Source organism: Crocodylus siamensis, chromosome 2 (genome assembly GCF_052110815.1).
Source record: "Crocodylus siamensis isolate JL-2025a chromosome 2, ASM5211081v1, whole genome shotgun sequence".
In the NCBI taxonomy this organism is placed as follows: domain Eukaryota; kingdom Metazoa; phylum Chordata; order Crocodylia; family Crocodylidae; genus Crocodylus; species Crocodylus siamensis.
Window position 1 is genome coordinate 143,069,756 of NC_143396.1, and position 14,615 is coordinate 143,084,370.

At 44.1% G+C, this 14,615-nt stretch overlaps 2 protein-coding genes across 9 annotated transcripts in view; one reads left to right on the forward strand and one right to left on the reverse strand.

The window, feature by feature from the left end:
• The window catches only part of WDFY3 (WD repeat and FYVE domain containing 3), a 370,468-nt gene extending 357,039 nt beyond the window's left edge, over positions 1-13,429 (reverse strand). For 6 of the 8 annotated variants that reach the window (XM_090037002.1, XM_090036999.1, XM_090037000.1 and 3 more), the window contains exon 1: positions 13,290-13,425. The gene's annotated coding sequence lies outside the window, so the exon portion shown is untranslated. Of the gene's footprint in view, positions 1-13,289 lie in introns of all 8 variants that reach the window. The other 2 variants (XM_090036996.1, XM_090036998.1) reach the window with 2 other exon arrangements.
• The window catches only part of LOC149870861 (uncharacterized), a 58,631-nt gene continuing 57,416 nt past the window's right edge, over positions 13,401-14,615 (forward strand). Inside the window, exon 1 of the mRNA XM_090037003.1 lies at positions 13,401-13,643. Coding sequence (XP_089893129.1) covers positions 13,536-13,643 — 108 coding nt within the window. The 5' untranslated portion in view covers positions 13,401-13,535. The remainder of the gene's footprint in view (positions 13,644-14,615) is intronic.

Consider the following 14,615-nt stretch of genomic DNA (forward strand, 5'->3'; position numbering starts at 1 on the left):
CCGCACTTTATCACACATTAGCAGGTGCATGACAAACAGGTCCACAGAGGTGATACTTCCCCTCTACGAGGCATTAATAAAGTCACAGTTGGAGTACTGCATCCAGTTTTGGGCGCCACACTTCAAAAGAGATGTGGACAACCTCAAGAGAGTTTGGAGAAGGGCCACTCGTATGGTTAGGGACCTGCAGGCAAAGCCCTACGAGGACAGACTGAGGGACCTGGATCTCTTCAGCCTTCTCTTGTAGTGATCTTGTGGCCACCTCCAAATTCAATTAGCCAGGGTGGGCAGCAAGGAATAGGAGATGCTCTGTTTACCAGGGCACCCGACTTGGAGTAACTAGGAACAATGGCCACAAACTGACAAAGAGCAGATTTAAGTTAGACATGAGGAAGAACCTGTTTACAGTAAAAGTTGCCAGAATCTGGAATGGGCTTCTAAGCGAGGTAGTACTCTCCCCTACCTTGGAGGTTGTCCTAGGGGCACAACAGGGGAGCTAGAGACCCTCCCCACAGGGGACCCCGGGACAGGGGCTACACATCCCAGGAGAAAAAAACCCGGAAATCAAAAAGTACTTACCTGCCACAAGATGCCAGACATAGGAGGAACAAAGAGCAAAGCCCGCACGGCTCATTAGCAGCAATTATCTACAGCTGGAACCAGCGGGTGATGTCAGGAGTGATCACCAAAAAGAGCGGGTGAGGCAAAAGGAAAGCTGACAGAGAAAGGAGGACAGCAGGCAAGACAGTGGAGGCTCCCTATGCCAGCGACAGGCAGCGCTGGTGTGGAAAGGTGGATATCGCTTGGGGAGGGGCATCCCAAGTGGCAGCAATTAAAGTACAACCCCATGCTGGTCATGGGCAGCGTCAGCGTCCAGGGGAAGACCTCACTCCTGAAGGAGCAATAGGAGCCCCAGAGACAGTGGACTTTCCACTCCGGGTTTCCACAGATACAAAGCAGAGGAGAAAGGCTAACCCAGGGAGGAACAGAAAATACCCTCAGTGAAGGCAGAGAGCAGAGCAGCACCGGGGTACACCTCCTGGCTCAGGTTCTAGGGCAGAGAGAGGCAAGGAGCAGGTTAGCCTGATCTCTCCTCTTCTACCTCCTCTTCTCAGCCAGACTGGATGACCTGCTCCACAGGGCTGTAAACTAAGCCTGCTAGGGGACAGAGGACTACTGCCACTGCTGGCTCGTTGAGCAACCCCTGCAAAGCCAGCAGGCCAAACACACACACACACAACTACAATACACTATCTGTACTACTTGAAGAAAAAAAAACTCATGTCTCAAAAACTTTAAAGATAGTGTTTTCTTTCCCGCATTTACATTCCAAAATAATCTGAATTTCAGTTTTTTCATTCAGATTATCAACTAAGGAACACGTGGTTAGGAGCACTAGTGGTTCTTAAAACCTCAGTCTTAGATTCATGTGAAAAAATTACCTTTTTAAAGTAATTACAGTTTCTGGCATTCATAGTTGTGTAAAGTTAAAAAAAATTGATGTTAATGTGGCCTAAAGTTTTAAAAAAGCAAAATTGAAAGAGCAAAATTTACTGCGGTTTTTTAGGTTATATAAATCTCATTATTTGGAAAAGGGAACCTGAACAATTATTTTTATTTATTTATTTATTTTAATTACTAGGGTGGGAGAATTCTAAGGCTCAAAAGGGCTCTCCTTCCTACACTCAGTGTTCCGTTCTCTTCAAACTTGAGAACAAAGGAATGTAAGAACAATGAGTAGGGCTTGGATTTTAACTAGATCTATCAAAGCAGGTCCACAGACCCCTGTGACCATTAGAGTAAATAAGGCCCAAAAGACATTCCACTGCAGGAGAAAAGCTACAGGACTCAAATGAGACACAGAGTCCTGGTGAACATATAAAAATGCATTGCACATAATTGTTCTGTCAATATCAGGTTGAAGTAAAAGCATTCATCTTCTCTGTTTCAAGGTCAGATCTCTCACATAACTGTTTCTAGTATGGAGAGTCAATAGTTCTATCATTCAAACAATACATTAAAACAAAAAAAAACTAAAAAAGACATTAGTTCTTCCACAGCTGCCACATAGCAACATAGGACTATTCCTCTGAATACAGAATTCATAGCCTTAATCCATCCAGTTTAAACAACAGAAATGACTTCCTACTCCTATTCCAGTTTAACAACTTTTGGGTGTTAAACTGTATACATACATTGAGTCTAAATTTTAATTTGTTTAAAGTCATCCCATTACCTATAGTTATCCTATTTAAGCCATTCTAAAACAAACATTTCTATCTCCATCTAGATACTTGCACCTTGATCCTGAAACAATGTAATTTAAAACTGACCAGCCCAAGGAGGTGTCCTTTTCATCAGAAATGTGTAAAGGGTGGGTGGATATAACATGTGTCCTCCTTCACCCCAGGTCCAAACTGACAAAAAAAAAATAATCAAGACCATTAGCCACTTTTCCTCTCTCTCTAAAAGATATCTACTGACAACTCTAGGCACTATATAAATCTCAAATCTGTCCCACAAACCACCAGCCCCTCTTTTTAAAATACTGGTGTTTACAAAAATAAACATCTTTTTGGTACTAAGATGCCCAAGTAATCTCACATGCACAATATAAATATTCAGATGACAGCTTCTTATTTAGCTCTTTTGAATTTTAGATGTTTAATACTGGATAATCAGACATGACTAGGGGCCTACCTAATTTGCAGGGACTGCCCGATTTTGCAGGCAGAACATGAGCCTGGACAGCCTTTTTGCAGAAGAAGTGTAGCAGCCCCCTTCCCCACACTTTCAACTGGCCAAGGGGCCCTGGTGGTCCTGCCCTTCGCCTCCAATTCACCATGAGGACTGTCCCCCATGCAGCCCCATCACTTGCCAATGATTGGTGGAGAGGGGCGGGGCCATATGACAGGCAGCCCTTGAACTTGCGAATTCAGTAGGTCCCTAAACATGACTCACTGTCAGAAATGATCTTACATTTTTGGTTTTAAGAGTGAGTGCTGCCACCCTGGCAGAATTAGTTATTATCATGACATTCAAATTTAATCTACTATCAAGAATTATGCCACAACCCACTAGCTTAAGTAACTCAAATTCAGCACTGTGAACGCTGCAGGTTTCTGAACATGCATATGGTTTTACTTTAAAGTTCATGTACATCAGATAAAGAGCTTTAGCCCCACTCTTTACTTCTGGAGACAGAAGTGACTAGAAGATCCAAGAAAGAAGAGATTCAAATTAATTGGCCATGCCTTCAAGCCCTCATTGCATAGCAATAAGCTGCAAATTTAGACAGTGCTGCACACCAGAAATGCAAAGACTTCTACATAAACTCACCAAAACCTAATCCAACCTTCACAGTGAAGCTGGATTGATTTCAATACGAAAAAGCCATCAGAAACGTCAAATAAATATGCATAAATGACCTTTGTATATTTCTGTTCATCCATCCTCTCTCCAGAACGTCACTTTGGTTTCTGTCTCTTCGCTTCAATCTCCGAAAGCTGCTCTACTTGGGGTTCAATTACTTCAAGTACTCCCCATTCCCTCCTGCACCCTGAAACAGCTCACCACAAAACACCAAACTGAAGCTTATACAAAATATCCAATGGGGTGATTTATCAAGGAGTGATGTTGTTTCTTTGAATGTCTTAGAAATTAAGGGAGAAAGTTCCTAAAAACAAAGTGGACAAATCCAATGTACTACAAAGATACCGGCCTATTCTGTTATCTTTTAAATATCTGAATAAAATTGGGAAAGTCAAAATTAAGCACTCACGGAATTCATATCATCATAAATAGCTGAGAATCAAGTTTTTCAAGCCATTTATAAAGTAAGTTATAAACAGGGAATGAGTCTCAGAACAGCAGAGACTTCCTATGCCTAAAGGGTGATTACACTCAAAAGCTTGCTAAGAGCTTTTTTCCAACTACTCAGGTGATCTAATAAATCACATCTACACAAAGAACCTTGGCTGGTTATCACAGAACATTCATCCACTTTACATTCATGGCTTTTTAACAACAGCAAAGATTTGCAGGCATGCAAATCTAAAAAAAATTTTAAAAAACACTGCGCTAGTTAAGCGCACCTGTTTAATACATTTCCATCTTCCTATATTTGTTTTAATGTCTACCCCTCCAAAAATTGCTTCTTGTTTGTATATGTCTTGCATTCTTCATTGATTCTAAGTATAGTCATTTACTACTAGCTCCAAAAGTCATACTAGGAGTTAGCAGAATGCACTACAGTAAAAGCTGCATAACAGTTTTTCTTCCAACTCCTTTACAAGCTAATGAGAGCATGATGAGAGCAGATGCCTTTCCCAGGGCAGTATGAAAGTAGAGTCAGAGTCATCCACAATTGTAGCTTTTCAGTTTCTACTATTAAAAAAATTTCCAACACTAAGAGCAAACAAATTTCCAAGTGTCAAAATACATACTATCTTCCTAAATCTATAGATAGGCTGTTCTAGCGCCATTGCTGTTGCTCAAAGTTTTGTTAAGCAGGTGCAGAAAAGAGAAGCCAAAACAATTCACTACCATCATTATCTCCATAGACCTCAGCATAACAGTTAAGAATCAGGCCTGTGCAAAGCAGCAAGTATTTGCTTTGGATTTGGTCAATTCAGAGGCACAGTGATTTGATTCGGCAATTCAAATTACTGTCTCGATGCAGTTCAGCCGATTCAGATCCAGAGATTTGGCCATAGACTATACAGGTAGCAGTCCTTCACGACGCTGGACACAGCTGCCTTCAGCTGGTAAGTCTGTTGTGGTGGGCAGAAGCAGGAGGGAAGGGGCATAGGGGAGGCCAGATCAACACCCCCACAGTAAGGGAGGGATTGGGGCTGGAGTTGGGACAAGCTGCCCAATGTCGGGGGGGAGGGGTTTGCAGTGTGCAGGACTCAGGGAGGGAGGCTCCCACCACTGCACACAGCTGGTCTGAGAGCTGCTCTTCCAGTGGCTCCTCCAATGGCTCTCACTGACAGTCCAGGAGGGTATGGGAGCAGGCATGTGCCTCCAGATCTGCGTGGGGTGGGCTGCGCTCCGGACGGGCAGAGGAAGGCTCTGGGAGCAGGGACTATGCCCTCCCGCTGCTTGCCCAGCTGGGGCAGGGAGGCGTAGGACAGACAAGCAGAGTGCAGAGGCAGAAGCCACTCCAGCCTCCCCGCGCTTCCTGGACAAGCCATGGCTTTGCCCCACCCTGCCCCAGCTCAGTGAGCAGCAGTAGGGCATGGAAGCAGGCAGGCAGGGCCGGCAGCAGAAACGACGGGGAATTTTAGGATAGCTGCAGCCCTGCCATAGCCCCTGCTCTACTGCACTCTATGGGGTGCGTAGAGCCAGGGCTATGTCCTGTGCTGCAGCTGAGGCTAGCTGCCTGGAGCACAGCCCAGCCTGCCCTGCACCGCTCGGGGGGGGGGATACACATCCACTCCCATGACATTCCAGACCGTCAGCAAGAGCCACTAGAGGAGCCACTATAAGAGCAGCTCCCAGACCAGCAGTATGCAGTGGCAGGAGCCCCCCTCCCAGAGTCCTGTGCCCTCCCACCCTGGCTGGGCAACCTGTCCCAGACCCAAATCTCAACACCCCACAGCAAGGGATATCTGTCCCTCTACCCCACACCCCTTCCCTCCATCCTCCACCTACCACAACAGACTTACCAGCTGGAGATAGTTGTGCCCAGCACCGTCAAGGACTAGTCTGTGGCCAAATCTCTCTGAATCGATTCAGAGGCTTCCAAATCAATTTGGACCTTTTAACGGGTCTTCTGATTTGATTTGGATTCAGAGATTCGGCCACAAAATCGGGCTGAATCTCCTCCAAATCAAATTGGCTACTAAAGCTTCACACACCCCTATCAAAACCCAAGTCACTTTCATAGCCTTTAGAGAAAGACACAAGCAGTAGTAGGGATCAGAGTTATCGATGTGAAAAACTCTCAACACATCAAAGGCTGAAGGCAAGACAGAACAGCCTCCTAACACACAAAATGATCTGAGGTGAAGCTAGGAAGGGGAGAGAATGAAAAGTCTCTCCGATTCTTCCCAGTAGCTGCTGGACAAGGAGGAATTTCACATTCTTGAAGAGCTGCATACTAGCCAAAAGAAAATATAAAAACAGAGCCCTTCAACAGGTATAAAGGCATTCCTCTGATAAAAACACCAACAATGGAGACTGATAGGAGTTCGGCTTCTCAGCATGCTGCCGTCTGCAGGCCTCACTACAACGTCCACCTTAAAAAAAAAAAATCTTTCCTCTCAGCTATTAAGTAAAAGCATCCCAAACTTTTTAAGCTCTATTTCAAGTGAATAAAACAGGGAGTTTCAGTCCAAAGTGAATGCATTTGTTCTGATTATAGCAAATCCCATGAGGAAGTAAAGGGGAAGATATAAATTTGGTCTGAGGAAATCCTTTCACCTATCTTTGAAGAGCAAAGACCTACAATTTTCTGATCTTCCTACAGGCAAACATTTAAATACAGTAAAGAACTCCATATGCACCCAAGTAAACAACACCAGTCCTCTGCATCATGGTGTACATGTAAGAGGTCTAGTCAGATGCCTGATAAATCCACTTCTAGGGACCATCACACCAAGACCTTCGAAGCATACACCTAGGTAAGAGTATGGAGGAGCGGCAGCTACCCAAGACATACCATCCCCCCTTTAAACCACTGAGACAGAATCTGAAACCCAGACCAAGCCCAGACATGCAGTGTCTTGATGGTTGTAGCTTCTGCTAGAAAACAACAGATGAGAACGGCTGCTGACTGCCTAATACCTCAGGGTATATTTCCATCAGGGTGATATCCCTTAGCCTTACTCCAACCAAGAACTAGCCATAAGGCAGTGGGGACTAGGGGTTTTGAAGTGCCCTATATTTAGCTTACTCTAGAGATTGCAACACTGTGTTATTTTACAAGAACTACCCCACCACAAGTAGCGCCACCATGTTGCCCCAAGGCCCTCCAATCAGATGCAATTTCCAGTCATTACAATCTGATTTACTAGACATTTACTTAATCCTTTAATTTTCTTGGTGATGTTTAAATGATGTACAATAAGACAACAGGTTTCAAATAAAGCATTTAAGAGGCAAGAAATTCCACTTATTCAGCTTAATCAGTCAACTCTGTTCAGCCATGCTGAATTTTTAGATACCATGTTATATTTATCTTTTTCATTTATGCATCAAATTCATGCTGATGGTTCAAGTTTAATGATATATAACACTTGCAAAATGGCCAAGTTACCTTTGCCGGAACCACCTTAACTCTGAGCCTTTTTTATAATAAAATGTTCATCTTTTACCAGTTTTAGTGCACTTAAACACATTTAAGTCAAATGAGTTGACTATTTTAGTCATATCTACAAAATCTACCTGAACACTAATATTATTCAGTAAACATTATTTCACAGATGTTAGCTCTTTACTGCAAGCCCAGACTGCCAATGAAACTTACATATATTATTATTTTCATATACGTTATCAAGTGATCTTTTAATTAAAGATTGAGTGTATTTAGGTTATCTTCACTGTTGAGCAGATAAAGCAGTTCAAACCTATATAAAGTCCAATAAACTGCAACATCGATTAGGGACAGGGGGATAACCCCTATGTGAAAACTATTTCCAAACAAAACCATGTACATTGTTAACAATACTGATATTCTCAGAATCATTGTCACAAGTACCTGCAGCCTGTTTTTCAAGTCTCAGAGATAACTATATTTCTCCCCCCCAAAAAACAAACAAATCTGCCAACATCAGCACCTCCCCATCCCTGCCCCAGCATGCCAGGACTGTTTCCCAGCAGCCTGGAGCCATCCCTTCCCACTACAGCACATAGGGATTGGGTCCTGGGGGCATGGCACTGACTCTACCAAGCACTCCATACTGGGATTGGTTGGTGGATTCAGCACACAGGATCTAAGCCTCCTCCTGAATGTTTGGTGGTGGGGGACCAGTGTCACAACTTCCCTGCCACCATATTTCTGGACCCACAGGGAGCACCATGGCCAGATGATGTGGGGTTGCAGACTAGAACCAGCCTGCAGGACAGGTGTTGAGCATGCGTGCAGTAGACAATCCCAACATTAACAGGAATGTCAGGAAGAGCAACACTTTCCATGCTGTAGGAATTTAAACATTCATGAAAAATAAGTGTATTGTTACATCACACAAATTTAAAGTGTAGCCTTAAAAATGCATCAGTATCACATCTTGAAATCTTATCCTACCTTAAAACTAAACATGTTACAAACTGGCCAAAATAAAGGTCCAAAACTTCCAATAAAACATAAGCAGTCACAGGAAGTGATAGATGTTATCACGATACCAGGTGCTCTCAGTACCACTAGTTACACCATGACAAAGTTTATTTAATTTTCACGTATGCAATTAGAAAGACTTCAATTGCTGATGGTAAGACGCCATACTGAACCCCTGACTACTACTAGTTACCAAAAAAGCATAACGCTTTCCAGAATAATATAGCTGTAACCCAAATGTCCAGGACTAAATCCAACTTAGTTAACTATCTAGCCAAACAGAGATGAAAGAAGAGACAATATTAATTTTCAAAATTCAAATGAATAGTATATCCATTGCTGTGTCATTTAAAATTAACTAAAATAGCTGTAAATAGCCATTTCGTAAATTTAGTTTTACGAATATATGAAAATTAAATAACCTGAACATGTGCAACTACAGAAGAAACAGCCTTCATAAATACTAAAAAGAGGAGGAGGAAAAACCTATGGAATAGAAATCATTCCTATTAACATGGAAAAGTTATTTTAGCCAGAAATTTATTTTCCTGTAGAGAAAAAAAAAAGGTTCAAAAGCGTTGTCTTTAACCTGCCAAAAGCATCTCACCTTTTAGAAGTGGTTACTGTTGTAACATAGCAAATTGTCAACATGCAGTCTTTCAGTTAAGCATCTGTACAGCAAATGCAATAATGAAATACTTTAGTAAATTATAACTAAGACACTGAACTTGTCATGGTAAATCATTTAAAAAAAAAAGCATCTGTGCCTGATTATAGAAAGAGGCAAGAGTCACATGCTTAGAGAAAGAGTTGCCAAGAGTCACAGATCCATATTTAAACAGAATGCCCTTTATTTTGCAATCAACATTTAAATTAAAATAATTTAAAAACTGCTACCCACTACCATCAGGTTCACTCCAACAACTGCCAGTAGTACTGACTGTTCTTTTCTTATTAGCTGCTCTGCAGAAACGGAAGTGAATGCCATAAAACTTTACCCCCCAAAATTTAGCAGAACAAATGCCTCCCCCAAAAAAGCCACTCCACCACCAATAAAAAAAAAAGTTAGTGTTAATACTCTTGTCACTTGCTTCTAATACATTAGATATAGGCAATCCCAAAAGTTCTTTTCATCTAGCAACACTTACCAATCTACTAAATCATTAAGGTATAGTAAACACCAAAAAAGTAACATTAATTTATATTATTGTTTAAGTCTTCATAAACTAGCCTGCACTGTTTGGAAAAAAAACAGAAATATTTCCAAGACTTGTTAGGTTACTCATCAAAACCAAGTTATTAAGTATGTTAGTGTAATGCTCAAGGTCCTAATAAACGATTCCAGAGGCTTCAAAATTTTTTTCCTGTTATTAAAGAGGCCGAACTATTCAGTTCTTTGCCTTTTATGAAAATTGGGGGTCAAAAGGTGATTTTAAGTGTGCCAATTACTAGTCCCATTTAGAATTTGTGGAGGTTACTCAGCAAGCCAAAGAAACACCCAAGACATAATATGTTGAGAAATGAGACAAGTGTTTCCTTGACTACATTCCATCTCTACTGAAGAGTTAGGACCCTGAGGACATCAAAAACCTGCCTCTGATAGACATTGAAATGGGTGCTATTTTTCCAACTGATGGACATTCTTGTTTCTTCAGGGCTGCAGAAGAGGCCCAATACCTCAAGAACTACTGGCCAGGAAACAACCAGAAGAAAACAGAACAATCTGAAACAATGACTGAAATGCTGAAATTCTTTTTGCCAATTTTAAGAATTCTTATTTTGTTCATCTGAACTGGGAAACACTCTTACTGAAATATTGTCAATGTTAACAATGGTGCATATGATTTGAGAGCCAGTATTGCTTTTTGCTCAACATGACACTACTCCGAGTTCAAAGGACTTCAATTATGCCACTACTCCCAACAAAGGCTCAGGGCAGCTTACAGGAAGAGAACAAAATAGCTTATCAAACAAGACAATGCACAAAACTTACAAAAGCAAATAAAGTATTAAAACACAATACAAAATAAACCACCACTAAACAATATTCTGACTTAGCCTGGCTTGCTAAATGCCTACATTAACAGGAAGGTCTTACAGCACTTCCAGCTGTTGCCTAGGCTCAGACTCCAGTGGACTGCAAGGAGGAAGGGGTTCCGGAGCTGAGAAGTCACTGCCAAAAACAACCTCCCAAGCAGTTTCACAAAGCAAATCTGGCACGCTGATGATACTTGCAGAAGGATGATCTTGACTGACCTTAAAGATCACAATGGGGTGCAAGACATACAGCAGCCCGTTAAGCACATTTGGCCCAGACTGTTTAGGGCCTTATAAGTCAAAACTAGCATCTTAAATTGCACCCAGAAAACTACTAGAAGCCACACTTGATAAATCACATAACCACAGTTCTTGGAAGACAGACTCTGGAGGACTGGAGTAATGCACTCCTGGTGACCAAGCCCCATTAGAAGGCGTGTCATCATGTTCTGCACCAACTGCAGCCTTCAAGAGTAGCCCCATGTAAAATGAACTGCAGTAGTCCAGCCTCCAGGTTATGAAAACACAGATAATAGTTCAGATTCACATCTGAAAGAGGGTCACACCCTTCTTGCCACATGGATCTGATAAGAACAGTGCTCCTAGCCACCGCTACCACCTGAAGATCCACATGCAGCAGAGAATCCAGGAATGCCCCAAGGCTGCAAACTTGAGTGACAAAGGGAGGCTGAACCCAATCAATGATGGGTATCCCAATCCCATGGTGCTGGGAAAGGACTGATAGTGGGACGACTAAGAGGAAAGAAAGACAGCATATTGACGGCACCTCACTCCAGATCTCTCCGGAATCTCACTTAGGTGACTTACACACAAGTATAAGCAGGAGGGGTGGTCAGATTGACCTTTTCTTGTGGGGTCTGCAAGGGGTCCAAGGAGACAGATGGGCACTGATTCATCACCATCCTCTGGAATGTCTCTTTCAGGAAAAAGTAAAACCAATTAGGACTGGTCCAGTGAAAACCAACCAAGTTGCATAAGGACTTGATTGGCACCTTGTGGTAAACTATATCAAAGACTGCTGAAAGATCTATTGAGATTAGCAGAGCACAATTTTCCCTGTCAGTTTCTAAGTATCTTTCTATGCAGACAGGTGAACTTGGACATCATTTGGAGAAGAAAATGCAGCAATCATAACACTATTTCAGAAATGCTATACTCCAAATTAGAGACTTGCAGAAGACTCTCACTGCAGAATGCAATATGGCCTTATCTGCCATAACAAAGATTTGGTTCTTTGGCTTTCCTAGACCAACAGATCTTTAGAATATATGCCTAATATTAACAGCTGCAAGACTGAAAATAAAGACAGTTACACAGAGATGTATTAATACCCATTTGATTTTAGTTTTAGTGGAATAATCATGTGTGACCCACTGTATTATTTTGAAGCCTCCCCCAGAAGATAGAGTTGTGACCACAGGAGATGTAAATACCTTTTGGCAGTATCCTGCTTAGGCAGGCAAAATCTATGCACCCACTAGAAAAAGTGAACTTAATTCATACAGTATTTATGCCATCATTCTGGATGGTTGCTTCCTCTACTTAGTGCATATATTGCCTCCGCATATGGAGAAGATGAAATAAGAAAAAGATACTTGTAAACTGAAGCCTGAACTAAAAGCACTACTGAAAGGTTTTATTATTTTTAACCATTAAAAGATTATTTTAGACCTTAATTACATGCATTAACAGTTCTAAAGGCTCATGCACAAAAGTGAAAAAATACCTATCAAACACTTCCACATGTGCCCAACTTAACTTTCATTGTAAGCATAAACAAAATGCCCACATCTCCAGAAAACAAACACATAAGAGAATGAATACAAGATAACCAAATGCACAGCATGCCTTTTTATGCTTCCTTGCACTTTTTCCTGAAGTACAATAAAGAGGATGAACAGATAAATATGCCTGATGTTCCACAACACACATGCCCCGCTGCCAAACATCATTCCTGGCACTCTGCTGCTTTTAGCAGACCCATGACAACACATCCGACATTCCTCACCATGGCTAAAAGCTTTCTAAAAACTGAGAATGCCGCTCTTACTCTTGCTGCTGCGATATACAAGATCTCGCAAAACCTGACAATGACCAAACAAAACCTGGAACCAGCTCAAGTCCAACCATGATGCGCAAATCCACATACAAGCAGCAGGGGGAAGGGAGGCTGCTCCAGGGAACATTTAAACTTTGTGGTACAAAAGAAAGTTGGGGGGGTTTTCCCCACCCCTCTTCATTCTTCACACTGGCGCATTTCCCCTTCTTCCAGCCAACCCCAACACAGGCATAAAAAGCCTGTAAAACCACAAGCAGGGAAGATCCATGCCTGTGCCTACAGCAGCCAGGCTTTCTGCCCCTGTGCAGGTCTATTTGTCCCTGCCAGCACCAGCCAAAAAGGCCAGCCCAGCCTCTGCACAGGTGCAGACAGCCCCCTAACCCATACCCACTGCTCCCTTCTCGAATTCAAAGGAAGGGAGGAGATCCCTCCTTGTCTTTTCCCCTACAACAACCAATCTTGGTGCCCCTGTGCAGATCTACCTACACCCACCAGCACCAGCCAAAAGGACCAACCCAGCCTCCGGACTGGGGTGGGCTACATACAGAGCCCCCTAACCTTTACCCCATGGCCCCCTTCTCCTCCAATAAGTGGGTGGCGGGGAAGATCCCTCCTTGTCCTTTCCCCAGGGGCCCGCCAAGCCTGCCCCAGCCAGCACCTCATGGCCCCACAGCTTAGAACTACGTCTAACCTACTCCACTTAAAGGCCGATTCCCCCGGGCGGGCGCCGCGCAGGCAGCAGCGGGTGGGTGGATGAAATCCCTACGGGGACAGGCAGGCCGCGGCACTGTCACGGCTCCCGGTTCCCGGCTCCCATCTCGGGAAGGCTCCATTCTTCCCCACCCCCACAGGCTGCGTGTGGCCGGGGCCGGGGCCTGGGCGGCGGCCACTCACCACGGCGGGGTGACTCCGTGCAGGCAGGCCTCGCGCTCCGCTTCCAGTCACCGGGAGCGGGCGGCCCCATCAAGGCCGCGGCCGGGCAGCGGGGTACAGCCGAACCAGCCGCTCACCGCACCCGCTGCTGCTGGTGGTAGCCATTTTAATCCTCCTTCTTTGGCTGCCGCCGCTCCAGCTCTTCCCGAACCCCCTCCCTCCCAGTCCGGCCGCGCTCCGCCCCGCCGCCGCCGCCTTCCCGCGGGAATGCGGCACTCGCCCGCGCCCGGCAGGAAGGACCGTTGCCCTGACACTGGGGAGCCCCCAGCGGCATCCTGCCCCAAAGGGGCTGGCGAGGTGCTGTTTTCTTCCAGGGTAAGCACAGGGGGCCTGTTTGAGCCTGGGGTGAAGCGACGCCCCCCTAAATCATAGACAATTCGGGTTGGAAGGCGGGGTTCAAATTACACTTTGATTCTCGGGGGGGTTAACATCCAAGTTAAACTTTCATTGATTAGCAAGTCCACCTAAGTAATCCCTCCCCCAGGTTAGACAAAGTTAAACTAACTCAGATAGTTGGAACAGTTCTTCTCCACAAGATTTTAGGCACAAACACTCTTCAGGTTATCTTACAGGGGGGCTCTGGTCTCTTATGCCCCCCCCCAGCTTCCTTGTAATTCAGACCCTGTTGAAAAGGACCTCATCTACCCCAGTGGTTTCTCAACCTGTGGGTCACAAAAATGTATGCGTGTGGCAGATAATGTTTAAAAAATGGATTCTCCTTTAAAGGAGAAAACTGTGGGAAACTGGCTTTTCTCTCACAGGGTGGCAGAGTCCAGCCTGCAAGGGGCTGCTTGGGCCCCGCCCTGCACACATCCATCCTACAACCTGCCCACATGGCTTCCACCTGCCACACAATCATTGGGCCTTGCTGAATAGGTTCTGGACAGGGCAATGCTTGTGTGCAGCGAACCTCCACCATTGTGCTCTTTGAGACTATGCAGACCAGAGCTGTGACAAAACACATTGCATATTACCGATGGCGTATTATCAATGATTGCTCACTGACTAAGTTCAGTGGCAAACTACAGGAACTGCACAGGGCCGCTGAGAATGCTATTGCATGGCTTGGCAGTTACACAGGCTGACTGATCTAAGCTTCCCTTGCTGCAACTTGAAACCTATCCCTGGGGTGTCAAGTCCTGAAATGAGAACATGCTCTGAGCAGTTGCTGATTAAGGGTTAATGCCATTTCTTGCCCCTGCCACTGTAGCTTGCTGATAGAGGGCTAAGGAACAGAGGCGTGACTAGAAGACAGAACACCTGGGTTGGATCTATTTTCTGGATAAA